Consider the following 27,951-nt stretch of genomic DNA (forward strand, 5'->3'; position numbering starts at 1 on the left):
AGAAAGGCACCTCAGAGGCTGACCAAGGACTTGCAGCTGAACTGTGGGGGACCTGGAGCCAAACTGATGGTTTTTGTAACTTCCATTTTTTTTTTTTTTTTTAGCAAAGCTTCAGGTTTTTAAAAAGTCTGTTATATTTATTAATAGTAAGCAACAAGTATTTCATGGGAGATGTCTTAGTCCACTTGTGCTGATATAACAGAATACCACACTGGGTTATTTATAAAGAAGGGAAATTCCTTACCCTTCTGCATGGTGGAAAGTCCAAGATCAAGACACTGGTATGTTGAGAGGGCTGCTGTTTAAAGAGAGCTCCTTGAGCACACACGGGGAATGCAGTGTTCTCTTTACAGAAGGAGGCCCAAGAGTGAATAAAGGGATGACTTTCCACTGCCAAGCCCTTCTGTACTGGCATTTGTCCACTCATGAAGACAGAGAGCTTGTGACATAAACACCTCCCAAATGACCCCCCCTTCAATATGGCCACTCTGGGGATTAAGTTCCCAGCACACAGTTCTGGGGGTACCCTCGGAGGGTAGTGGACAGATGACCTAATACCCAACAAAGCTCTTGTTGCTCATCAGCCCTTTGTGTGCCAGCACCCATATAAAAAGCCAGATGTGACAGCAGGCACATCTGTGATCCAAGAACTGGACAGGTAGAGACAGGAAGATCCATGAGACACACACACACACACACACACACACACACACACACACACACACACTGCGTAAGTTCACACTGCTTTTGAACCCAACCCAGTTCTTCAAGGACTATTCTGGGTTTGCCCCTTCACATATTCGCAATTGCCCTCACAGACAATAAGAAACCTGGCTCACGTTACTTTTCAGATATTTGTGTTTATTTGTTCAGTCTTCTCTGGATGTTTGACTTCTAGCTACCCTGGCCCAGTGGTGAACTGTGTGACATGCCAATGAGCCACTCCCCACCAATGCTGAAGTGCATCCCTTACAAAGCAGAAGGAGGAGGAAGGGAGAGAAAAAGCCATTCTGAGTGCTCAGCTTCAGGCTGGGGTGCTCCCCACCCTCTACCAAAGCTAAGCCCTGGCTCTAAGAGCTGCTTGCCCCACTGACAGCTCAGCTCTGACTCCAAAAGAAATGTTTTAAATTGTCATACTAATTATGCCAAATAATGATTTTCATTATGCTATTTTTATGCACATATACAATGCACTTTGATCATATTTACCAGTGCCTGTACCTTCTCTTGATCTGTTCTTCCTTCCTCCTTATCTCCTCTCTCCTCCCAAATTGTTCCCGTTCTCTATTCATGTTTTGTTTCTCAGGTATTTTCATTGGCATATGCTCACTGTACATTTGTTCACTTGTTTCGTTGCGACATTTTCAAGCATATATCATCATATCATAGCCCTGCACACATTGCTCTCTCATCCCTTTGTCCACTGGTTCCCTTCCTCTACCCAAATTATCACCATTCTAATTTTATGTCTTTTTTTTTTTTAAGTCTAGATCCTTTACATAAGAGAAAACATAGCTGTCTTTCTGAGTCTGGCTTATTTTGCTTAACATGATTATCTTTAGTTCCATCCATTTTCCTGAAAATGACATCATGGCATTCTTTATAGCTGACTAATTCTCCATTTTCTTTACCTATCCATTTGTTGATGGGTACCTAGGCTGATTTTATAACTTGGCATTGTTAACAATGCTAAATAAAAATATGAGTGTGCAGGTGTCTATTGTACACTAATTTTGATTCCTTCTGGTCTATATACCCAGGAAAACATAGCTGGACCGTGAGTTTTGTGTTTTGAGGAGACTCCATACGGCTGCACTGATTCCCATTTCCACCGGCAGTGACTGACCACCACCACCACCTTATCCCCTCCTTCCTTACCAGTGTCTGTTGTTGTTTGTTTTCTTGAGGATAGCCATTCTGACTTGGGTGAGATGGAATCTAATGATAGGTTTTCTTTTATATTTGTTCAGTTGTTGTTGTTTTGTTTTGTTTTTGCTGCATCACAAGAACCTGGGAAGGAGGGTGACAGCCGACAGAGACACAAGTCTCTAGGTTCACTTCAAGAGGGGACAATTTTAATTTTCCCACTGAGGTTTACATATTGTCGAGCTTGGTGCTAGAAATCTCATTGCCAACAGAGCTTGGGCAAACAGTGTCTTCGTCCCCCTTCTCTGAGCTCTTCTTTAACTTCTCTGCTCTTGTGCCCTTGCTTTGCACCAGAAGACATTCCTCCTAGGCTTTACCTTGTGCCTGAAGTTTTCCACAGTCATGGGGCCACATCTGGGTCGGGGTTTGTGCCCAAGAAAAGAATTTCAGACTATCCGAACCCAACAGTTTAGATTTGTGCTTCCACACATGGCTAAGGATGTTGAATATTTTTGTGTATTGGGGTGGAGCATCATTTTTACTTCCTTTTCTACTTATGGACTCATTTATTGCTTTGATTAATGGTTCTTTTGGGATTTGATATTTTTGAGTTCTTTATGTATTTTGAATATTAATTTCTTGACAGATAGATAGCTGGTAAACATGTTTCTCCCTCTCTGCAGAGTGTCTCTTCCCAAAGGAAATTTTGAATCAGAGGACATTCTTGACAAGATTTGCATTGAGACTGACATTGTGGAAGCTGGGGATGATGGGTAGAGGAGACTGACATTGTGGGAGCTGGGGGCTATGGATAGAGAATTCTGACATTGTGGAAACTGGGGGTGGTGGATAGATTGAGTACCGGAAGGTGTGGAAATAAATGTAGAGCCACTAATAATCATCTAAGAAACTAAACAGGAGATGGGTCCTGAACATTGCCTGTCTACCCTTCCTTAATCTTTCTAAAATTGGCCACACTCCATGGTGTCCCATTTACTGTCTGCCTCCTGATCACAGATGTATTCTAAGGAAAATAAAGATTTTTGAGAAACTTCACTTTAAAAAAAAATTTCATGATATAAATAGTAGGTAGAGATGTCATGTTGGAGGGTTACACATAATTTTAAAGAACAAAAGCCTAAAGTTTACAGTGGTACTTTTCCTGCAAACAAAAATTACATTTTAAATTATTAGATAAAACTTCAAGCCTACTTTTCCATAAAGGATAAGGTAGGAGCGGCTTCTTATAATGTAATAGGTCAAAGCGGGGAAAGACTGTGTGCCTTTATACTTTGAGAGGCTGGGAGAAGGGCAGCATCTTCTCAGAAAAGGGTAGGAGAAAAGATTTGGCAACTCTCATGAGGAGTCCTGTCCAAAGGAATGCAAAAAGCCTTTTTGCTTAATAGCTAATACAAACAAAGCTGCTAATAAGAGTCAGCCACCATGGACTTCGATGGCCCACTTAGCTCCAAAGGCCACATTTGCAAAAGCCAAGTAAGCCTCTCCAGGAGACTACACTCTACCTTTTCCCATTTGACTGCCAATGGCCACTTCACTGGAATGCCAACTGCAAGTGTGTGCAAGACCTGGGTGGTGCCAGGGTGTTTATTTGTATTACTAAGAAATAGTGCTGTCACTCTGCCATTTATCATTTTCTTAAACTCCTAGCACAAGGGACCCTGGCCTTGGCCACTCAGAGATGCTTTGTTCTACTATGTTTATTATCCTGCCTTCGGAGACAGTGTGGTTTGATAGTGAGGTATGCAGGAGCCAGGCTGCCTGAGTTTGAATCCTAACTGTCTTGTTTATTCTCTGTATAACTTTGGACAGAAGGCTTAATGCCTCTGAGTCTTGGTTGGCTCACTCTGTAAACTGGGAAAGTTCAAGTCTCTTCTCCATAGGGTCATACATGTGAGCACATGTATCAGCTCACTGCTTGGGTCCTACAGGGGCCTCAGTGAAAGAAGCCTGGATGAAGCAGAGCTGAGAATTGCAAATCCACTGTGCTGCCCTATAATAGAACAGCTCCATTTTCCATGGCCTAGGTCCAAGTCATGGTGCCTTGGAAGTGATATGGGTGACAATGACATGTGTATGGGCAACCTTTCACTCAACTTCTCCAGGCCTGGGCTCCTGCTATGATGTAGACAATAACCATGCCTACCTCATAGGGATGAGAAGGTGGTCGAAGGAATGGTGCATTTAAAGCATTTGGCTGACAATAGGGCTGTGCAAATGTGAGTGACTGCTGTTATTGGTGATCACGTGAGATATCAGTCAGACTACTGTCACGTTATGGCTTGTAGTTAATGGCTAAAAGTGTTTTGACCATCCCAAGACCTAGAGCTGACCAGATCTTAGTAGGGTGTCAGGGCCAGTCAGTAGGCTGGACTTGGAGCAGAGCTCGAGCACTACCCAGGGAAATCTGGAAGGCAAGTCCAGTCTAGTATGTAATGTGGAGTTTCTGTGGCAGGTCACCCCAGGTCATGCTGGCAACGGGAAGGAAGACAACTCTAGCTACTGAGATGGAGGGTATCCCTCTGCCCACTGCCTGTCCTTGGTTAGGAGTCAGTGACTCTGGAGCTTGGCAGGTGTGGAAAATCCACTACAGTATCTCCATTCACAGAGTCTTTCTTATGCACAGGTTTTGACGAAAGAAATAGTAATGTGGAGGACAAAGGGCTCATGGGAAAGAAGTAGAGAAAAAAGAATGCTGGGGAAACCAGAGTCTTTCTGACCTGTTGGCCAGGTCCCAACCATGAGCTAAACACCTAAGCCTAGAAGCTGAAAGAAAGCAGAGCTACCAGCCTTGGCACCAACGTCCTCCAGCCAAAATCACAGGCACAGAGGAGTTTCAGAATTCAGAATTTGTGGGGTTAGAATGGCTAAAACATACATTGTGTAGCACTCTCAATATTTTGCAGGAGGAAGAGAGAGTAACCACAACCCTCATTCTAGTAGGCCAAAGCACTACAATAAAACTTATAAATGTTTACATGAAATAGGATTCAGTCCATCAAAAGACATCAATTTAGGCCCAGTTTTGTCACCAAGAGTTATACCATACTGAAGAAATATGTGGTGCCAGCTTTGCAGCTGGTAGTGGAAGTGGACCATTGAAAGGGCACAGCAATCTACAAGGATGACCCCAACTAAGACTCTTGGCAACAGTGGAGAGGGTACCTGAACTGGCCATCTCCTATAATCAGATTGGTGACTACCCTAATTGTCATCAGAGAGCCTTTATCCAGTAACTGATGGAACTGGATGCAGAGATCCACAGCCAAGCATTGGGCTGAGCTCTGGGAGCCCTGTTGAAGAGAAGGAGGGATTATGCAAGCCAGGGGTTCAAGGTCATGCCAAGGAAACCCACAAAGACAGCTGACCTGAGCTTATGGGAGCTCATGGACTCTGGACCAAAAGATAGGGAACCCACATGGGACCAACCTAGGACCTCTGCATGTGTGTGACAGTTGTGTCGCTTGGTCTGTATGTAGGGCTCTAGCAGTGGGATCAGGACCTGTTCCTGGCATTTGAGCTGGCTTTTGGGAACCCCATGCCAGGTTGCCTTGCCCAGCCTTGATGCAGGGGGAGGAGCTTGGTCCTGCCTCAACTTGATGTGCCATGCTTTGTTAATGCCCATGGGAGGCCTGCCCCTTTCTGAAAGGAGAGACTGAGGAGGAGTGGATGGGGAGTGGGGTAGATCTGAGTGAGGAGAAAGGAACAAGAGGAAAAGAAGGGGAAATTGTGGTCAATATGTAAAATAAATGAAAAAAAATAAATTATTAAAAAAGTAAAAATAAAAAAAGAAAGAAAGAGAGAGAAAAGAAAGAAAGAAAAAGAAAGGGCACCACTGCAAGTGAATGATCCTGAGATGCCTGCAGCCAGTGCAGTGGCCACTCAGGATGCGTCCTGGGCACCTACTGTTCCAGGCACCATGCTAGTGCTGAGGTTCCAGGGCTTTGGTTTCCTGGAGCTGTGTAACAAAGTGTGAGAAAGAAAGAAGAGGCTTACAGCAGCAGAAATGTATCGCCACCCTTCGGAAGCTATGCTCAAATGTAAATGAAGGTGCCAGCCTACCTCATTGAGCTCCTTGCTAGCGATTTCTGGCACTGTCTGCTTGCAGCTTCCTGATTGCCTCCCCTGCCTCGGCCATCCCATGGAATCCAATGACACTGGATAACTGTGTACCCTGCTCTAGAGGGATGGTTTTGTTGTGAGACAGTCTTCCTGGAGAGATGTGAACCGACATCTACTCACCCCAGATAGGGAACCGATGACAGCCCAAAGCACAGACACCATCGAAGCCCAATTTAGTGGATCAATGGGTTTTACTTGGGTTATTTATAGGAAGATGTGTGACAGGTTATTTACAGGAGCAGAAATGACTCAGAGAGCTACATCACCAAAGCCAACCCCAGCATAGGTGACATCACACAAAAGCTAGAAACCTGGAGCACACTGCACTGCCTGCAGGCAGCTGAACAAGTTGGAGGGCGGCCTTTCCACCTGGCTCGGTTTGTCTGAGCCTCTTCCGCTCTACTCAGCCACTCTCTTTTTCTTCTGGGCAGTTCAGCTGGTCTCTGTTGCTTCCTGGCATCTGGGTTTGTCTGTGAGTCTTCTTTACAACTTGGCTTGTCTGAGAGTAGCTCTTAGCAGTTCTTAGCACATTCTATAAGCCTGGGGAGGGAGGAGCATAATGAATCCGGTCTGCTTCTGGGACTTTCCAGAGCTGTTTTGAGTTGTTTACTTCCTGCCCTAAGGAGCTCCCCTGCAGCAGATGGAGTGTTTCACCTCTCTGTAAACATCCTGCCTTAAAATCCTCCTGTTTCGCCCCCTCCCCAAGTTTCCCTCTGAGAAAGAAGGCTTTAACCTGGACAGAAACTGCTACATGCATGGTGGTTTAACTGTGGAATGTTCCCCCACAGGCTCAGGTGGTCCCCAGCGAGTGGCGTTATAGAACCTTTCAGACATAAGGCCACTAGAGGTGTGCCTTGAGGATTATAGTCCAGCCTCACTTCTGGTCTCAGCTCTCTGCCTCCAGTCTGCAGGTGAAAGACACCCCCAGCTGCACGCTCACAGCTTTGTGAACTCCAGCATGTCTTCCCCACCCAAATGAACTGTATCTCATGAAACCGTGAGCCAAAATAAACCTCTCCTGCCTTAACTTGCTCCTATCGGGTATCTAGTCAAGGCAGCAAGAGAAGAAACTATTGCATCTAGCATGGGCCATCTGAAGTATTTACGTCTACAATGAGCCTTTCCCACCTAGCATCATACTCTGTCCTGCTGTGGGTTAGAACCCCAATATATCTGTTGGGGAGATGCAATTCCATGTAGAACAACTGACTAAACAAATTAGACACAGCCACATGCTCTATTCAAGACAACAGCTGAGTTGAGGTGGTGAAATTATTATAAGTATGTTGAATCTCCAAAGAAGAGAGTATTAAGAGACTGTATGGATGGAGAATTTCACTCAGTGGAAGAAGTGACATTGTAAATGGAGATGAACAGATGAGCAAATTCACCCAAGAAAGGGGTAGAAAAGGCTCATGTCCAGAGTTCAGCTCTGACCTCCTCAGTACTAGGCTTATGCCAGGCTGGACCCAACACCCCAATGGAGGCCTACAATGTCCCCCACACTGTCAGCCATAGCTAATCATGCCCCAGCTAGCTTCTACTGGAGGAGCCCCTCTCTTGGAAATGGCCAAAGGCATAAGGCTCAAGGGTTATCATCAGCCTGCCAGATCTGCAGCCCACAATTACAGCCTCTGTGTAGAAGAGAAGAAGCAGGGGAGAGTCTGTGCTTCCTCCCTTTTTTGGCCAAAGTTGATTAAAATATTTTTGACCCAGAAACAGCCAAGTGCTTACTACACAGATAGCTTCTGCTGACCTCCTTCCTGGAGAATGTATAATATACTTTATTGGGCAAGCGGTGTTTCTCCAGCAGTGTTCAGCTGCCCTCACAGCTGCCAAAATGCCTCTGCTTCAAGGACCTAGTTGTTGAGTTCCTGCCAGGAGTGAAGCAAGAGCAGGGGACGAGGGTACAAAGCCTGGGCCTGACAAGCTTTAACCTCGGGACAGCATTGACTACAGAGGCAATTCCTTTATGAGACACGTGGAGAGTGGGTTTTGCCTTATGCCTACACTTAAGCATTTCACTTAAAGACTGGGGGTGGGGTGATGCCTTTTCTGAACATACACAGGAAAATGTGCACAAATCCCAAGTGTGCAGCTTGGTCCAGTGAACCTTTTCAGAAGGAGGAGCTTGTCCAGCATTGAGATCGCAACACCATCCAGAAGGCCCACACACTCCTCTCGGGTTCCCACCCACCAATGGTGACCCCCTTCTGACTTGAAATACCATAGACTTTGAAGTTTGAGCTTGTATAAGTGAAACTAAACAGTGTGAAGCTTTGTGCTTGGGGCCTCACTCCCTTATTTTCATGTTTGTGAGACTTGGCAATGGTGTTGCTTGTTGCTAGAGTTCATTGTCATTGTTTTATGACTATTTATTCACCTGCTGATAAACTTTTAAGTGCTTCCCAGTCTGGGCTACTAAGTATGGCACTTCTATGAACATTCTTTGGGTGAACAGATGTACATTGGAGAGGGATAGATACTTATATATAATTATCTTTTGTTATTTAACAACTTCACCCCCCACCCCAACCTAGGAGTTTGCAAGACTAAATAGTTGTTGTCTCTGATTGCTTACTTGAATAAGAAATTTGGCAGCAGTCTGGAGAGGTGGACCTGGCTCAGCCCCTGTCTGAGGCTGAGGTCATCTGAAGCTGGCCTGGGTCAGGGTCATGTGCTTATAAGGCACTTCTCATAGATGAGTGGCAAGTGGGTGGTAGCTATGGCAAGATACTGCAGTTCTTCAGCTGCAGGATCTCTCCTCAAGACTGTGCTCATGACATGGTGGCTTCCTTCCTCACCACGAGGAAGCCACCAGACAGAGCAGAAGTGGAAACTACCCCCTGGATGTTCTAGCCCATAAAGTCACACAGTCTCACTTTTGCCTCATTCTGCTCATGGGAAGTGAGTCTCTAAGTCCAGCCCTACTCAGGAATCCAGCTTGGAAGGAAAGAGTCGTAAAGGATGTACACACTCATCTCAAGCCCACATATTTTAAAGCTAGGACTTGATTGTGCTGGGGGCCCATAAATAAAACATTCATAGACATTCAAATAAGCATCCATAAGATATATGTTCAGCCCACCCATTCTATTTAAAATTTTGTGAATGGTTACAGGAGATTTTTGAGATTTTCCTGGAGACAGCATTATACAAATAGGAAATACAAAGGCTTTGGTGTCAGTTATTGCCAAGTAGGTTTGAATCCTGGATTTACTACTTAACTACAAGTACTTGAGTACTTCAGCCATGTCGGTTCTCAGTTTCCTTCAACTATAAAATCAGGGAAATCAATGAAACCTATCTTTCTGGAGGTAACTAAATACGATAGGTTTACTTGCCCTCTATAATGATAGATTCCTTCCTTCTGCCAATGTATCAGGAACTTATTAGGCATCTCCACGAACCACCTAGATGGAGCTCCAGTGGACTCTGTGAGTGGTGTAAACCACACTCCAACACAGACTCTACCTGAGGTGATAGACACTGTAACAGGGCCCTTGAAAGGCAGAAAACCTATAATCCAGTTGAGAAAAATGACCCATGCCTGGAGCAGATATAAATGTATATGTCATAGAAATAGAAGACATTCTGAAACAGGAAGAAAGGGCAAAAACTATTCCAAGACCCAGATTCAGTTTGCAAAAAAAAGATGGTATTAGAGGGCCATGGGGGATAAATGGAAATAACAAAGGAGTTGATTGTAGTTATTGTTCATCATGGTGTTGATGAAGGGAAGAAAGGAAGTAGGTGGGAGGTTAGAATATCAAGAAAAATGGGAGTTTCTACTCAGTGTTGCGATCTGGTGAAAATCATTAAGGCTACAGATTTTTGAAACAATTTTCTGGGCTCACTGGAGAACCTTGACAGGCCTAGCTACTGAAGGATGCCCCACTGTGTTTTCCTTGGCTGGCACTCATTTATAGAACCTGTGTGTCTCAGATTGTGAACAGAAGACCTAAAGCTGACCATTAGAGAACACCTCTGAGTCAGAGTCCAGGCAACTGAACTTTGTCCTTATTGTTGGAATTTTCGGGGGACTAATTGACAGGGAAACGCAGTGGGGTTGGTTTTATGGGCCCTTAGCTCACCATAAACATACTTCTCAGGGCATGGCCGTTTGGAACCGGCCATTCATGCACTCGGCTCCTCTGTGTATTTGACATCTACGTCCAGATAATGAGCCCCTCGCTCCTTACTCCTCTTCAAAAAGACTGATCTATTTTGCAGCCTCTGCTTTTGTTACATTGTCCAGGCCCAGGCAGTGATGATATTTATACACAAGACAGAGACATCTCTGTGCTATGATGGAAGTTTAAAGGAAGTTGGAGCCAGTGACCTTTCACTTTGAAGCCAAAGAAAAAGAAGCAGAAATGTTCCCATCTCCCACGTATTGGGGGCCAGAGAAATGAGCAGCAAAGCGTTTTCTATCCTTGCTAGCCACTATTGAAAACACAATTCCTAAATTCTTTCTGTATATAGCTTACCCCTCATCTAGCATTCCTCCCCCCACCTGTTTTGATGAGGTTTTTATGTTCTGTCGAAATAGACACAGTTACAACCTTTACTAGTGATTTTGTAAATAAATATTGGCTGGCCTGTGGGCTTCTTTCCTTAATGCTAAATGAGCTCTAAGCATGAAAGGGATGGTTGGGTTTGGAACTCAGGACCCAATCCCTAACCAAACGTCTTGGAGAACCTTCCCCATGCCCAGTGAGGGGTTTTGATTGCCTGTGAAGTATTTGTACAGGAACTCAACGAGGCTCTTTCCTATCATTTCTTCTCAGGTGGGAAATTGGCAAGTGGAGCCCATGTAGTCTCACCTGTGGGGTTGGCCTGCAGACCAGGGATGTTGTCTGCTCCCACCTACTTTCAAGAGAGATGAACGAGGTGGTTGTCCTGGCTGATGAGCTGTGTCACCACCCCAAACCAAGCACAGTACAAGCCTGCAACCGCTTCAATTGCCCCCCAGCCTGGTACCCTGCGCAATGGCAGCTGGTGAGTCCTGAAGTTACTTCCAAATGCAGCTTTTCGTGGTAGCAGTGATTCAAGACCAAAGAACACTATTTCAGAATAACTTGAAGGCATACCTAAGCTCTGCTATCTCTCCCTTCTTAGTTCTTCTCCAACCTTCCTCAAACTTAGGCCTTTTCATTGTAAATACCATGTTCTTTCTACCATGAGATAGCCCAGTATTCTCCAAAAGCACATAGCATCCATCTGTGGATCTGAGCATATTCCTGACAAATTGTCACCAAGCAGGAAACCATTTTCTACTAAAGACACTATGGTAGGTTTTCCATAAAGATAAAATGGTTCTGAATTTATGCCCTTTCTAATTTTGATTTAAAATTCTAATGGTTGGTTTTTAGGGGGGGGGGTTCTTCTTTATTTTGAGAAATATATATATATATATATATATATATATATATATAATGAAATATGATCATATCTATCCCCCATTTTTCCTCCCCAACTTCCAATGGCCCCTCAATATGGCCCCCTCCAATGTCATACCCATATATATATATATATATATATATATATATATATATATATATATATATAAAGTTTATATATATAAACTTTTAAAGAACATCCTTACTGAGTTCATCTAAATTAGAAATCTTGAGCCAATTTCAGATTTTAAAAATTTTTCCTGATCATATGAATTCTAAAAGTCTCAAAATCATAGTTTTAAATCAAGAGATGACAAACTGCAGCCTGACAGCTAAACCTAACCTCCTGCCTTTTTGTAAATAAAGTTTTATTGGAACACAGACCTACCTATCCTTTTTACATATTGTCTGTTGCTGATTTTTTTCTAAAATGACAGAATTATGTGCCTGTGGCAAAGACCATATAGCTCACTAAAGCTAAACTATTTACTATCAGCCCCTTTACAAAGTTTCTGGATCACACACACACACACACACACACACACACACACACACACACACACCAAACCAGCAATGAAAATACAACTGCTCTATTGTGGTATATTATTAAAATCATTATGTCTCAAAATTGAAATGACCTTTGGCATGCCTCTAAAGAACACAAAAAGTTTGAAATTGGTTGTTTGGATGAAATCTTATTTTGCAATTTGTTCCTCATTAAGACATCAGACATAGCTTTAAAGTAACAACAATAGTCACAAAAGTAAGCCTGACGTTTGGAAGGAATGCACAGCCCTGTTTGAGCCCATTGTAACTCTAGAAGTGTCCCAGTTAGAACAGTAAATTTTACAGTCATCCAGCTGAGGAGAGAGGATAGCTGCCTGTTACCCTTGCCTTACAGCTGAGAGATGGTCTACTGGCTCCAGGCAGCCAAAAGTCCTCCATGTTTCTTCCTTCTTCTCCTTGGCTACTACATAATGATAATTTAGTAAACACGAAATAGCAATGAGTGAGCAAAATATTCCAGTAGGGTCAACACTTTGTATCTGTAGTTTGCATGCCCACAGATTTAACAGGTATAGACCAGATGCTTTTTACTTAGGCCTGTGACATTTGCATCTATACTGAACATGTACAGACTTCTTAAAAATTTCTTAATCAATACATGATATTTGTGTTTTATTTGGTATTATAAATAGAGACAATTTAAGCTGTACAGGAGGAGTTATAGAAATATCATTTTATATTAAGACTAGAGCATCCATGTACTTGGAGTCTTAGCATTAAATCTTAGAAGCGTCTAGAACCAGTCCCATCCAGATAATGAGGAATAGCTATTAAAAAAAACTAAAAATAAACATTGTCCATGAATTTCCTTTAAAATCTTGTATATGTTATGGTTGAATCCATTAATCCCATGCTACTCTGTAATAGTTTTTGGAAGTCAAGTGGATACAATATATTTTGAACAGCTATGAACTAGTACAGTACTAAGAAATACACATCATTCTACACAGATTTGAAGTTAATTCTCACAACAACCCCATAATATTATCCTCACTTTAGGTTTGAGGAAACTAAGAATTATGCAAGTTGCAAATTAAGGGGTGACATTCACCCCACTTTTTGTGACTTCAAGACCTATGATTATATGAGCAAGCACATATGAGCACTTTTGTTTTGTGAAAGATACAACTGTGGCCCAGATGTGACCTTGCTCAAGGTCATGCATCCTACATGAGAGCCTGGGTCTTCCTGATTTGCATTGAGCTGTTTCCAACTGCAGAAAACTATTGGCCTTAAGCTGTACTATTGGCCTTAAGCTGTGCTATTGACTCATGCCAGGAGAAAAAGTGAGGAATCTGCTCACATCAGTTTCCACTGTTCAACTTATGGGTAGCTTGTAGTTTGTCATTATGTGAAGAGTACTTTGTGAATAGTGTTTATTCTATGACAAAATGAATGATTATACACAGAGCACCTCCCTACAGGCCATGAAATTCTGGCTTTGTATCTCAGTGATATATTTGTGTGCAGTTATGGATCATAAAGTAGTCTTTGTAGCAGCTTTCAGGGGAACACTGCCTTCCTCTCAATAGCCACACGTGTTGCTGAATAATGATCTTGGCCCAGTGAGTTTTCCAGTTCTTAGTGCACATCCCACATGCATGGCTTTGCTGCCATTGCCAACCTCATACCCACAGCATCCATTTTTACACAGCAGAGTCCATCTACCTTGACCTAAGAAGACATGAATTTACTTTGAAAGCCTATTCAGTTTCCTCCCACTAGCAAAACCTTTAGGGATGAGACAGGTTTAGGCATATTTTTCAAATCAGGAAACTAATACTAAACACCTCTTTAAGTTTATCCAGTTGGCTAGTGATTTCACTTAAGTATATCCTTGTATACCAAGCTTAATAATTATCAAAAAGTATTTTAATACAATAAGAAATAAGAATTTGAAAGCCACAGTTGAGTATAACCTCCAGAGAGTGTCGTTTAATAGTTTGATCATCGGCCACTTTTACAATCTAGTTAAGCTTAGCAGAAATATTTTTCTTCTATTGCTTTCTAGAATCTTCTTGAGGTGAGCTCTTAAATACAATCAGCTATTACTGACCACTTCTGAAATGAAAGTCATTGTTTTTGTTGTGTGAGGAGTAAGTTAAAAGTAAGTTCAGGAATCTCTGAGCTGAAGGGCTGTGGTCTCAGGACACCGTGAGTTGGGATATCAGCTATTGACAACCCCTTGCCTGATTAGCCCGATGATAGCTCAGCGGTCTTGGGTGGGACAAAGGAACCTGGAGTGTAGTCATGGTCCTCACTGGCCAGCAGTGGTCTGCCAAGGGCCCCTTTCAGCACCCAGCCTGCAGCCTATTTTTTTTTTAATGAAAGAACAAGAGATGGGGTTTCAAATCCTTCCTTTAAAACTGAGAAGCAACCTGATGGACAGCCTGTTTGAGTGGAGACCGTCTTCCTCCTTTGTGCGTGATCTTAAGGTCACCACCAACCGTGTATGTATGTTTCTGTTCCTAGAAAAGTAAAGCATTATATAAATTGCCATCTGCTAGATGGGAACACAGCATTCTTTGTTCTTTGTAGAGCGTTTGTCTAAAATTGGCTAATAGCCAATATTTTACATTCTGCCACTCTGGAGGGGAGCAAGCATGGACTCCCAGTATCTCTGTTAAACGTTTGCTTTAGACAAAAGCAGAAGTCGAATTCTAGATTTGGTGGTCAGAGACCCATCTTTTAGTATGCAGCCCTTACATTTTAATATTTGGTCTTATGTAAAGAATTGATTTGGCTGGGTAACGATGGTCCATGCCTTTAATCCCAGCACTTGAGAGTCAGAGGCAGGCAGATCTCTGTGAGTTTGAGGCCAACCTGGTCTACAGAGTAAGTTGCAGGACATCCAGGACTACACAGAGAAACCCTGTCTTTGGGGGGAGGTGGAATAACTAATTTGATATTTATTTTTATCAATTTAGCTTAAGAATGTTGCCAGTATGTATTTAATTTTGTATTATTTAATTTTCCTTGCATTGGTCCACTGTATCTTCTCTAATGTATTAAGTTCTTTCTCATCTTCATCTTTGGTGTTGTCTGCAAACAAGTATTATCAATCACACAAGAAATGCGCTCACCCTGGAGAGTCATAGCACCATGACTGAGGGTCACTGGCAGGTACTACCATATTAGCCTTGAAACACGTTGACCATGGTCATCCTCCACTAGGATGGTGTCCAGAAACTCATCATAGCCAGATATGTCCGATCCTGTCAGACCCACAAGTCCCTGCCCATCTGCCCCTGCCCCACCTCTAGTCAGGGCTACCATCTGGCTGCCATCCATCTCCTGCACTGCTTCCTACTGCCTAGTGTTCCCTCTGTCTGTCAGAACCTAGCAGGAAACTCCTCCCTCTGCCGGATACATCTCCCACAGGGAAGCTATAGAGTTGTCACTGAACAGCCTCATCCTTACCTGGTCAGGTGCAGCCCATGACTCCTAGCTTAGATGCTAAGTCAATGAAGGAGGACCCCTGATACCTAATGCAGGTGGATGAAGCCGAGAGGACGAGGAGGAGAGAACCTGCCAAGGCTCCTAGGTTCATTTATGGGATCCTTGATTTACTTCAGGAGCTGCTCCCCTTTAACGTTTTTTATTATTATCTGACAGTTTCATGTGTTTATATATAATGGATTTTAGTCTTCAGCCCCACTCCCCTCTCTCATCCCCTCCTCTCCCACTTAAACCTTTCTTCCCAACACCCACCGAAGCATCCCCAGTGTCTCCAACACAGCTCTCAGCACCTGATGAGCTTATCACACGGCCCTCATCTGGCTGTGTGATGGTATTAACATCCACTTTACAGACGAGGCATTGGGAGCCTGGGAGCTGGGCATGCACTCCAGATTTATGTAGGATTGTTCATTCTGCCACTTGTGCATGCTGCTTTTTAATCCTCTCAGCAACCCTTGGCTCAGGGAAGTTGAAATTGTCCCATCTTGAGTGGCTGGGAAATGAAGGGGAGCCAATAGGCCTCGAACCTCATTCTTGAGTCTGGTATTCAATGTGCTTTTCCCAAGCTGTCTTATTTACTCTTTACTATTTACTATCCGCACAATTAGACTGTGAAGAAATCTAAGAACACAACTTTAAATCTGCAGTTTACATAAGTCTCGGCATCTGTTGCCCATGTTTGGGGCTTTCTTTAATCTGTATATTAGTTTTCTACTATAACACACTACCACAATTCTGATGTCTTAAAACAATATAAATGTACTGCCTTATCCCAAGTTGAAAATGGGTTTTACTGTCCTAAAATCAATGAGGCAGCAGGCATACTTTCTTTTCTGGGGCTCCAAGACAGGGTTTATGCCTTTTTCTTTTCCATCCTTTATTTTTTTCCTGTTCCCTTCTTCCCCCTTTAGAGTGAATCCCTCCAGATATTGATTCAGTTCTCATATCCAACCAGACTCTGATCCTCCTGCATCCCTCTAATGAGCACCATGGTGCCTACATCAACAAACCTGGTTATACAGGACTGTTACTATATTAGCCAAGTCTCTTTGACCATTCTAAGAAATGTGCTTACCAGTCCCAGGGACCAAGATCTAGAAACTATCCCGGTCATTACTCAGCCAACCATACTCTGCTCAAGTCAGCTGGCTGAGCACTTAATCTCCAGTGGCTCTGGTCCTTTTGATAGATAACCTACCCTCTGCCACCCTCCCACCCCCACATACCATCTGAGGCATCATATGCATATGCATCTGCATGCTTTCATTTAATTTGATTCTAAAGATCACATTTTTAAGGGAGCAAGAAAGAGAGGAGAGAGATGCTGGTCGGTTAAACGGAAATGAATCAGTCTGCTCTGGAGCGTCGTTTAGATTCCCCTGCCCTGCAAACGTTTTATGTTCCGGACTGCATCCACCCAAGTGCACGTACATATTGCACACATCTGTGCTGAGAAGATAGGAGCAGTCACCACAAGCCCTCCACACACTCCGCCCCTGACTTAAAGCTGTGATTAGCTCGCCATTTCCCTGTAAACCTTTCTTTTATCAGGGTCACAATTCAAAAATGCACATAGCTTAGCTGTGTAAAAAGCCATATGAGAGAGGAATCTCTCCTAGTGAAATTAAGGAAAAAGAGAAATGTAATGATAACCATGCTTCAGAAAGTAAAAATTTCATTTTCTAGATTTACACATGCGCATGTGCGCACACACGTATCTTTTGGTCTGGACTAGAGGGCTAAATTCTGTAACAGTAATCATTAGTTATGTTATATCTCTGTGATTAAAGTATAAATCTATATAAGTTAGGAGTCATTGTTATGGAAGAGTTTATTCCCTAAAACTGTTAGAATGCTTAATTTGTTTTCAGTAGGACTTTGAAGTGAATATTTACTCCTATCTTTAGAAGCAGCAATAAATGTAGCAGCAGGGAGATCAAAAGTCAGATTTCACATGTGGAATGGTTTTGTTTTTATTTACTAGCAGAAAGCTCTTTGGCTTAATCACTCTGAATCCTGTTGGGCCTGGGTGTCACATCGTAACAGTCTATTTAACCCATAAGTCTCACTGCATAACCCTGTGCTTCTACTGTTAGGAAGGCTTAACTCATAGTAAGCAAACAAAGTATTGCTGGTCTACAAAATGATACCCTCATTTTAACAGTTTCCCAGTGAGATTTGAGTCCCAGCTTTCCTTTACCTCTCCACATCCTAACTTAGGGTGGCTCAATTTTGGCCTCTACTCTATATGGAATTTCCCAGTCTCCTACATTGCTGAATTGCCACAACCCCCAAAGATCTACAATGCCCCATATGGACTTAGCCACCCTTCCCAGCAAACGTGGCCGTTCTCCACTGATCACTGGCACGTGCTGTCACCGTCTAGCCACTCCCTCTCTGGGAGCTGATGCCCTTCTCAGCCCATATGTCCTTCACACTCAGTGAACTCTCACGGCCAGTTTAATTCCACTTCCCGCAGCTCATCTTCATTCTTTCCCTTTCTCAGCTTTCTCCCAGAGCCCTGATCCAAGTTCTCACGATCAGCAACCAAACTTTTACACACAGAGAATTGTCTTGCATAAACCCCATCGGTACTCCCCAACGTAGTATCAATGACTTCTTAATATAAACATTCTATTGGACCTTGAAAATGCCCTGGGCCGAAAGCCATCAAATAAGGGTATGGCATGCAGTGCTATTTAGGTAAATCTGGCCAAGAAGCCTTTTCTCCATGGACTACTGCTATGTGACAGACATTCCCTGGGTAGATATGAACAAAAATCTACTTACCCCAGGTAGGCAAACAGCAATAGAGCAATGTACTAATACCACTAAAGTCTGATTTGGGTGAAACAATGAGTTTGATTGGGGTTATTTATAGGAATGTGGGTGAAAGGTCACTTACAGAAGCAGAAATGGCTCAACTGCATCATCAAAGTCCACCCCAGCAGAGGTGACAACTCACCAAAGCTACAAAGTGGGAGCACACTGCACAGGCTGCAGGCAACTCAACAGGTTGGCCAGTGTCCCTTCCAGATAGTTCAGTGGGTCTGAACTTCTTCCAGGCTGATGGACTGGTCTCTACTTGCAGGAAGTTCAGCTTGTCTGAGAATATCCCTCAGCAATCCTTGAGGTTATATATGTGAAGCAGGGAGGGGGGCATAATTAATCTGGTCAATTTCAGGACTTCCTGAAGCTTTTGACTTATTTCCTGAGCTTAACAGCTTTCCTGCAGGATGAAATATTTCACGCCATCCCATCCCCATCCTCACACCTATCCTTTAGAACAGCCAACTGTTTTACCTCTCTTAATTTCTTATGTCTTAACAAGCTTCCCCCAAGTTGGACAGTTTTATCTCAGAGGAAATTGCTCCACAGCCAATACCAACTAATATCTTATTGGGCAGGATTCTTTGAAACCTTTGGCCTATGCTGCCTAAGTCATTTCCTACAAATTTCATCATGTTTGCCCCCTCTTTAAAACCCTTACTGATATCCCATGGTTTTAAGATTATATTCAAAGGCCTTTCACTATCTGCCCCTCAGATGACATTGCAGTTTCATGATCCATATACCTCATCCTCAGGCCTACTCGGAGCTGTGTGACCATATCATGGTACTGCATAACTTGGGTGTCTGCCCAGATGGTTAGATGCTGTCCCCATTCCTATTTTCCTCACTAACTATTCATGTTGCCTCTTCTTCAGCACTGCCCCCCCCCAACCTTCCCATATAGGTACAGCTGCACTCTTTCAAGTAGTCTCTCCTTGTAAAACTGATCATGTTTTTAGGTAAAATTTTCTCCTTTACTGGATGACAGATCCCAGTAACATAATAACCACTTACATTCATCTAAAATCCCCGGCACCTAACCTAGTGCCAGTGGGTACCCAAGTGTTTGGCAAAAGAAAGAATGAGTAAAGAAATGAGTGAAATGAGTTATAAGCGTAATAAGCAGCTCATACCATGCTAAACCTGGAAAGCTGACCTTAGAAATAGAAAATAAATGTCATTTTGCATTGGGTGCAGTAATATGGTTTGAAGTACCAAGGAAATGAACTCAACTCTAAATTAAACTACCAAAAGAAACATTTTTACAAAATCAGTGCAGGCAGAATTTATTGACATGCTAATCATGGGGAAATCTTTGAAAATACAGGTCACATGAACATATTTCTGCAGAGAAATATAGCTTTTAAGTGGTCTCTTTATTGTATATTTCTTAAATTTCATATAAAAGTAATGAAGCCACAACCTTGCCATGAATCATATATGGCAGCTAATATATGCAGCATAAATGGTGTCTTTATTATTTGTTTTTATTGCATATGTTTTAAAATACCCCTTACCAGAGATTTACCTTTTCATACCAGAATCTGATTTAAATGATGATTCATGAAGACAAATATTTTTCATTTAATTTTATTGAATTTCTCTTGCTTTTTCTTCTCTATAAATATTTCCTTTTTGCATGCTGCCTCTCACTTAAGGAGCTGAAGCCTCACCAAGTCATCTCAACATGGCTACCAAGTTACCATAGATTTTGAAGCCTTTCCCCTCATAAAGTTGCATCTTCCATGATTTTTAGACAGTGATAAAGACATTTTTTCCTCTGTGTAAACACACTGGAGAAATGTATTAAGCAAATATGATGCAAGCTTTAGAAGCAGGACCAATAGATAGATGATAGATAGATAGATAGATAGATAGATAGATAGATAGATAGATAGAGAGAGAAAGAAAGAAAGAAAGAAAGAAAGAAAGAAAGAAAGAAAGAAAGAAAGAGAGAAAGAAAAGGTAGGTAGATAGATAGATAGATAGATAGATAGATAGATAGATAGATAGATAGATAGATAGGAGCTGGTCCTCTCCCATGCCAGGAAAGTCAGAATGCCCCAGTAGAGCCAAATTCCATTGCTGACTGGGAACACAGCTTCCTGTAATGATCAAACAGTCTAATAAAAGAAGAATCTGTCACAGCTGGATGTTTGCTTTACATCTTTGAAACATCTGCATGTAGAGCCTTTTTATTCATCCAATCATCAATTCAGAAAACATTTATGAAGTGCATGGTCTTTGCCAGACACTACACTCTGCACAGGGGAGTACACAGATGGATAATTCCCTTTGCTCAGAAGATTCTTAATCCTAGATATGTTCAGGGAGGCAGAGGAAATAGCAAACACATGAACTATGAGCCTTTATGGAGGAGATAAGGTACCCATCCTAAGTCAGGATGTGGTGGAAGGGAACCATTCGCCAATATGCACAGAGATAGAGGAGGCTTAGCAAAGGAGTAGCCACAAGCTGGGCTCTCTAGAATGCCTTAGAAGTTTATGAATGAGCAAGGAGCTGCAAGGCATAGTGAACAACATGACCAAAGGCCCAGGCAGAAAGAGTGTCTGTTCCCAGAGAAGGATGAATTGTCTTTTGCAACTAGCACCCTAACACATGGTAGAGTATCAAAGAATGTACCAGAAAGATCAACATAGTCTAGTGTATGAGATCTTGCATTCACAGAAGGCACTACTAGGCACAGTGAGGTATGCCATGAGGAGAGTAAAATCCTATAGAATAATGGTTCTCAACTTTCCAAGTGCTGCGACCCTTTAATACAGCTCCTCATGTGGTGACTCCCAACCATAAAATTGTTTTCGTTGTTACTTCATAACTATAATCTTGCTACTGTTATGAATGTAATGTAATTGTAATGTAAATATATGTGTTTTCTGGTGGTCTTACGCGATCCTTGTGAAAGGGTCATTTGACCACCCCCCAATGGGCCATGACCCACAGGTTGAGAACCACTGCTATAGTGGTTTATTGAATTGTATCTCACCACAAAATCACTTAAAGTCCAAAAGAAGGCAAATGCTAGGTCAACAGTGCCTATCAGTAGGACAGTATTTGTTTAGCTGATGTAAGGCACTAAAAAAAAAAAAAAAAAAAAAAAAAAAAAAAAAAAAAAAGCCAAAATTTAGAGACCACATACTTTTATCTTAATCAAAGCCAAAGACTCCAGAAAAGCTTTTAGAAGGAACTGTTTGGCTCCATGACAATTAGCAAGTGTTCTCAAGATGACCACATATGGTCTGGCAGTTCATTGTCTAGGACCTGTATTCAGATAGAGGCTATCAACTCAGAAACCGAAAAAACTTAGGCAGAACAAGTTTCTAGGGTCATCAAAATATAATTAAAGTACTTTAGGGTGCTGGTCTCCAAACACAGATCCTGGGCTAACTTCTGCCAATCAAGGATAGTCACAGGGTGGAAGCTAAGAATTACATTGCAAAGCAATCCTCCATTGAAGACATCAGAAGCCTGGGTCTCTTGGCCTTAAGGAGAGGTTGGCGTTAATCCCCTCAGTTCTGCAAGCAGAGAGAAGATGTTGCCCTCCCAGGAAGATAGGCTGACCTTAGGCCTATTCTGCCACTGTGTCTGCTACTCAGCACAACTTGTTGAACATTGCACTGACCGGAAATGAACCAGCTCGAGCATCTGTGTGGCCCCAATTGTGCAGCTCCATCTCTCTGGGCCTTCATTTCTCTATTTGTCACATGAGAATAAGATTAACTTAACAGAGTGTTTACCAAAGGTTGTTTATTCCAACTGTAACTTTGGAAAATACACACACACACACACACACACACACACACACACACACACACATTTTACTATGCGACTCAATAGGATTATTTTCATTTTGAATTTTTAAATTTTTCAATATAAAATAAAAAGTTGTTCACCATTATTCTGGACCATTTGAAAGGCTCTGTTTAAAGCCCTTCTAGGCAAAGTCTATAGCCCTTATAATATTACACAATACTCTGTGGCCTCAAACCATTCACAGTGCAAAGAAATCATACATGAGCCCAACAGTGGCCTCCCTACGTCCCAGCTTTGGCTCTGTCACACAACAGGATTATCTAGCAGAGAATGACCTATGAAGTCATGTTAAAAAAATATATATATATAAGAAGGTACTAATTTGTACTATGTAAATAAGTAGTACATACATTCTAGAATTTCTCATATAATAGTCTAAAATTGGGCTTGGGCATTAGCACTGTTTAAAAGCTCAGGTTGAGACATTCCTGGGATCTTTCTCTAGACTCCTTTCTCTCATTCCTTGTGATGGCCATTGAAAGAAGTAGGAAGAGGGTAGAGTAGGATAAAATAGGTACTGCTTGTTATAGAGCAGTATAAGGTAGTCTAGGGTAAGAGTGGTGCAATGGCCAGAGGGACCACTGCAGAGGAAAACATGCCCGCAGTGTCAGAGTGGACAATGGCCGTAGACCATTGTATCAACCTACGTTTTTAGGCTGGAGCCCGGCGAGATGGCTCGGCCAGTAAAGACGCTTACTGCATAAGCCTTGTAACCTGAGTTCAATTCCAATAAGCCTCTTAAAGGTGGAAGGAAAGAATTGATTCTATTAAGTTGCCCTCCGGACCTCCACATATGTACCATAGTATGCATACCTGCACACACACACACACACACCACCACCACCACCACCACCACCACCACCACTACCACCACACCACACAAGTAAATAAACAAATATATTTTTTTAAAGTTTCTAGAATTGACAGGTTTCCTGAAGGTTGTTTAACTGTCCGGTGATTGACACGCCCATTGGACTGACTTGATTTCTTTTTCTTTTTTCTTTTTTTATTATTGTATGTGTATGGGTGCTTCGCCTGCACGTTTCTCTATACACCACCTGCGTGCAATGCCCAAGGAGGCCAAAAGATGATGTCATATTCCCTGGGACTAGAGTTACAGATAGTTGTGAGCTTCCATGTAGGTACTGGGAATCATACCCCAGGTCTTCTGGAAAAGCAGCCAGTATTCTTAACTCCTGAGCCACCTCTGCAGTCCTTGACTTGATTCTTATAAGAGAAGGCAACAGTCTGAAGCCATTCTTTACCCTCACTAGATAATAATCTTCTAAGGCTTGGAGGCCCTGGGACCAGGTTTACATAGTCACCCATGAATGGCTTTCCTGACTAGACTCAGGTCCTGTTCCTCTGACTAATGGCTAGCGTCCCCCAGCCCTTGTCCTTGGTGTCTGAGCAGTTGATTGGGGTGGGAGTAGGGACACGTTTCAGCCCTAATATCTTACCAGCCACCTAACAGGACTGCTGCCAAGGAGGGGGAACCATTCCTTCAATGCAAACTCACAGCTTTTAAACCTAGACTTAGTGTCTCAACAAACCCAAGGACAGCAAATGAAAGACTAGAGACTGTTTCTAAGAAACCAGAAAGTTCCCTGAAATGTTTGGGATGAACTCCACCAAGCTAGCTAAGCCATGGTTTGGTATATATTAGGTAGGGTTGTATATGGCTGGTGTAACGGAAATCTCAAAATGGCGGTGGCTTCAAAAAGTAGAAAGGTATTTCGTATAAGGAGAAGCAGGCAGGGCTTCCCAGTCAAGAATAAGGCCTATTCTGTCTTTTTTACGTATCACATGGAAGCCACAATTTTCATACACTGTGCCCATTCCTGTCAGCAAGGAATGAGGAGAGAATGCTGATCTCTCTCTAGATGAGGTCTTTGAAAGTGCACACATCCATCTGTTTATGTCCCATTGGTCATCATTTAGTTCGGTGGCTGGGTCTGTCTTCAAAGAAGTTTGCCAAATATAGCCTATACAGGAAAACCATGTACCATGCTAAAAACTGAGGGCCCTTAAAAGGGAAGGGAAAAATACTTGGAAAAAGCCAACTATCTCTGCCCCAGGAGGCCTCGTTCCTGCCTCAAGCAGCCAGATTATAACTATTAAGTTCCATGTAAACAAAGTGTTTTACTGCGGTCCCTCTGAAAACCACTGACAGAAGGCTATTTTTCTTGCATACCAGATTTCAGTGGCTCTGGCTCCCAGTGCCGCTAGAATCGCCAGTCCAGATGAGTTCTTCAGAAAGCCGGCCCCTAAATCTCGTGTTGCCCAGTGTGGTTGAGTGAGTGCTCCCACATGGGGGAGAAGACAGTCCTCTCTCGAAATTAATTTTTGGGGGTTAGTTCCGATGGCAGGAGGTCGCTTGTTCTGGAAGCAGCACAGGTTATTTTCATTGGATCATAAATACATTGAACACTTTATTATACTAACCTCTTAAACCAGTTCTCTTGAGTGGCTACAAATCACAGTTCAGGGGCAAATTTCTAAGATTCCAGGGCTCCTGAATTCCTGGATGCTCAAGTTAAATACCTGAGATTATGAGTGGGGAGTTACAAAAAACTTTGCTACAAAAAAAACTTCACAACAAAGACAAGAAACAAAACCCTTTGGCCTGACTCCTGGTTTGTCTAAAAAAAAAAAAAAAAAAAAAAACAAAACAAAAAAACAAAACCTTTTTCTTTCCTCAACCAAGAATAAGGTGGAGGTCAAAATCCTTGCCTGTGTTGACCCTTTTTGCTTCCACAGTGTTCCAGGACCTGCGGAGGAGGAGTTCAGAAACGTGATGTTCTTTGCAAACAGCGCATGGCTGATGGCAGCTTCCTGGAGCTTCCGGAGACCTTTTGTGCAGCCTCCAAACCAACCTCCCAGCAAGAATGCAAGAAGGATGACTGCCCCAGTGAGTGGCTTCTCTCAGACTGGTCAGAGGTAGGTATGCTCCTCAGGAGCAGAGAGTGCAAGTCACGGGAGGAAAGAGAAGTCACCCCAAACACATGCACAGAAAAGAGACCAAAAAGCTCTCCTAACTGTGGAGACGAGGCTATGGGGACCTAGTTTATCATGGGGACCTGGTCTATGCAGCCAGCCCTCACCTAACAAGTAAAACTCGGAAACCTGCAATTATAAATGGGATCCCCTTCGAACAGTCCCCGGACTCAGGGTTCTTCACCTCTTTCTCCACCTAGCCCCATCCTCCTGACACCCCCACTCCTCCCAGATGTTTCCAGTCTCCGCTCAGGAAGGGCAAGACCTCCCTAGTTCTTCTCTTCCAAGTTACTGGACAATAAAGGATGTGATTTATTAGGGAAAGAAGGCCAAGGAAATCCTGCCTCTTTACTGTTAGTTTCCTGACTCTAAAACTTGAACAACTTCCCAGCCAGAGAACTTGATTTCCCCCGTTGCCTTGCACTTGGGGAAATGATGGCTCAGTATTCACAGCTCCAGATGGTGCCTGGAGTTAGGGATCCCAAACTTACACCTCCAACTAACCTGCTCCTCTAAGTCCTGTTCTGATATTGGCATGAATTCCTTTACAGCTGGCTTCAAAGATTTAGCTCGACTGTTTTCAGCCCCTAGAATTCCTTTGAGTTGCCTTTAACTACCCAGCTCCAAAGACCTGTGTGTCTTCCACAGAGAAGTCTTAAAATCATTGCTGTCCAAGCAAATTCAGCCACTACCAGAAAGATTGCTGCATCCAAACCACATTCAAGACCTTTCCTTTTCTTGAATAGAAGCATTCAGATTGGCTTTCCTGACCCATGGGCTTTTTAGTGCTTAATATGCAACTCACAGTTTGGAGCTGCTGATGGTTGAAATGTGTGTCGAAGAGAAGCTTACTTCCAGAAGGAAAAGGCAAGCCATGTAAATTAAGACCCCTGACCTCTCAGCATGGGATTCTTGCTTCATACATTATCAGCCTACTTAGAGTCCATCAGATAGTGCCAAATAAGGGCATTGAGGTTGCGAAGGAATCTAAATCATCATTATTATAATTTACCAGGAAAATTACCTCTGGCTGTGTCTCATCCCAGATGTTTCAAAACAGAAAGGGGAATGGTTGTTTTTGTATTTTAGAAACAATTTGTATTTCAGCAGGATACAAGAATGGAAGGGTGGAGAAAGAATGTGTGCGTATTATGTCTGTGTGTACACAGACATGTTGGCTGGTGGTTTTTCCAGAAGTCTGTTGATTTGAGTGGCATTATACGTGAAAAAAAAAATCACAATAAGAAAATCTGCACAGGAAAGAGCCCTGGCACATGTGCCAAATGGCTGTGGTAAATATGGCCTCCTGGTAACGTGTCTATAGGGTGATGGGCTCACGGATGATGGACTGTGGAGGAAGAACTGTAGGTGTATAATAATTGCCACCTGCCTCCATCCTCCTGACATTTGTGGTCTTTGGAGGATGTAGGGCACAGAGCATTCAGAAAAGGTGATGCTCTGCCTGCAGATTTGAAAGAAAGGCCCTTGTGGTGTAAGCACCAAAGGAAGGAGCCCACTGAACTGGATCACATTAAGCAAAGCAGACCTTTAGAACAGGATCTTGTAGGTTAGGCAAACCTGGCTCCAAACCCTCAGTCTCATACCAACTGCATAGCAGAGGGCCCATTGCTAAATCTTTATTATCCTTTGATTGTCTGTGAAATGGAGATAACAGTGTCCATCGTGTAGGCAGAGTCTTGATTAAATGAGGCATAATGAAGTTCTTGCATCTAGTTAAACTCGACCCTTGTTATGATGGTGGCTCTCTACCTTCTGGGCTCATTTTCAGGACAATGAAGAAATTAGGTAAACACTCCACCTCCTTGAGTGACTGAGCCCAGGGCTATAGTCTAGGTCTCCCTCAGGCTTTGTCTCCCTGGGAAGAAAAGGTCATATCAGGGAAACTAGAAGGAGTTAACCCTTATCTAAAATTCTAAGCTATCCAGATTGATGAATGGAAATTGTAGACACTGAGGAGAGGCTGGGAATGGTGGCACATAATCTCCCAAGTACAGGAGCACCTTGGGGCTTCCTGGTTGCCAGCCTAGCTTCAGGGGCATTAGGTGGAGAATGGAAAATAGGATACTCTACGTATTCTTCTGGTTTCTACATGTGCAGTTGACAAATACTAGTGCACACACACACATTTTTAAATCTAAAAAAATGAGAGCTATGTGGTTGAAGAAGGGGTGGGGTGACACATCTCCAGTGGTAGGTGTCCCCATCACCTGAGAAGCTGCTCCTGTATCACCTCCTCACCACTGGTTACCAGGCTTGAGAGACTCAACATCATCTCAGCTTCCCTACTTCAGAGATGTGGAAATTGATGCTAGAGGTGGTACTAGACTCCTAAAGTCACAGCTGACCTTGGCCTGGAATCTAGCTAGCAGTCTGTTTTTCCATTTGACTGAACTAAAATGGCCATGTTTTAAAGCTATCAGGCTCTTTGCCCCATCCCACCTGACCCTTGGATCTGGTACTGTCATTTACTGTCAAACAGATGTCAGAAAGAATCTGGACTCCATAGTCATCAGGCATCAGGTAACACACGCAGGGATTTGATCTCAACCTGCACTGGTCCTTGACATCTTGAATTTCTTTGGGGGTGGCAGATATTACAGTCTGCCCCACAGATCAGTGTCATTTCAACATACTCCCATGCAAAACTTAAAAATATAAGATAGTTTTCTGTTGTTTTTGCTGTCATGTTTCCAGTGGCATGCTGCCATGACCCAGGTTCAGGTCTTCATCATCTCAAGCCGGGCTGTGGTGGCCCCTCCATTACGTCCCATCTCCCCCACCCCTCCTCCGCACAGTGTTGCCAGATTCACCGTCTCAAACACCTCTTTCATCA

General features: G+C 42.9%; 1 protein-coding gene across 1 annotated transcript in view; it reads left to right on the forward strand.

The window, feature by feature from the left end:
• Adamtsl1 (ADAMTS like 1) overlaps nt 1-27,951 on the forward strand; it is a 359,842-nt gene that overhangs the window by 236,751 nt on the left and 95,140 nt on the right. Inside the window, exons 17-18 of the mRNA XM_059255823.1 lie at nt 10,797-11,007; nt 24,861-25,040. Of these exons, the coding sequence (XP_059111806.1) occupies nt 10,797-11,007; nt 24,861-25,040 (391 nt within the window). The remainder of the gene's footprint in view (nt 1-10,796; nt 11,008-24,860; nt 25,041-27,951) is intronic.

This window comes from Peromyscus eremicus, chromosome 2 (genome assembly GCF_949786415.1).
Source record: "Peromyscus eremicus chromosome 2, PerEre_H2_v1, whole genome shotgun sequence".
Classification (NCBI taxonomy): Eukaryota; Metazoa; Chordata; class Mammalia; order Rodentia; family Cricetidae; genus Peromyscus; species Peromyscus eremicus.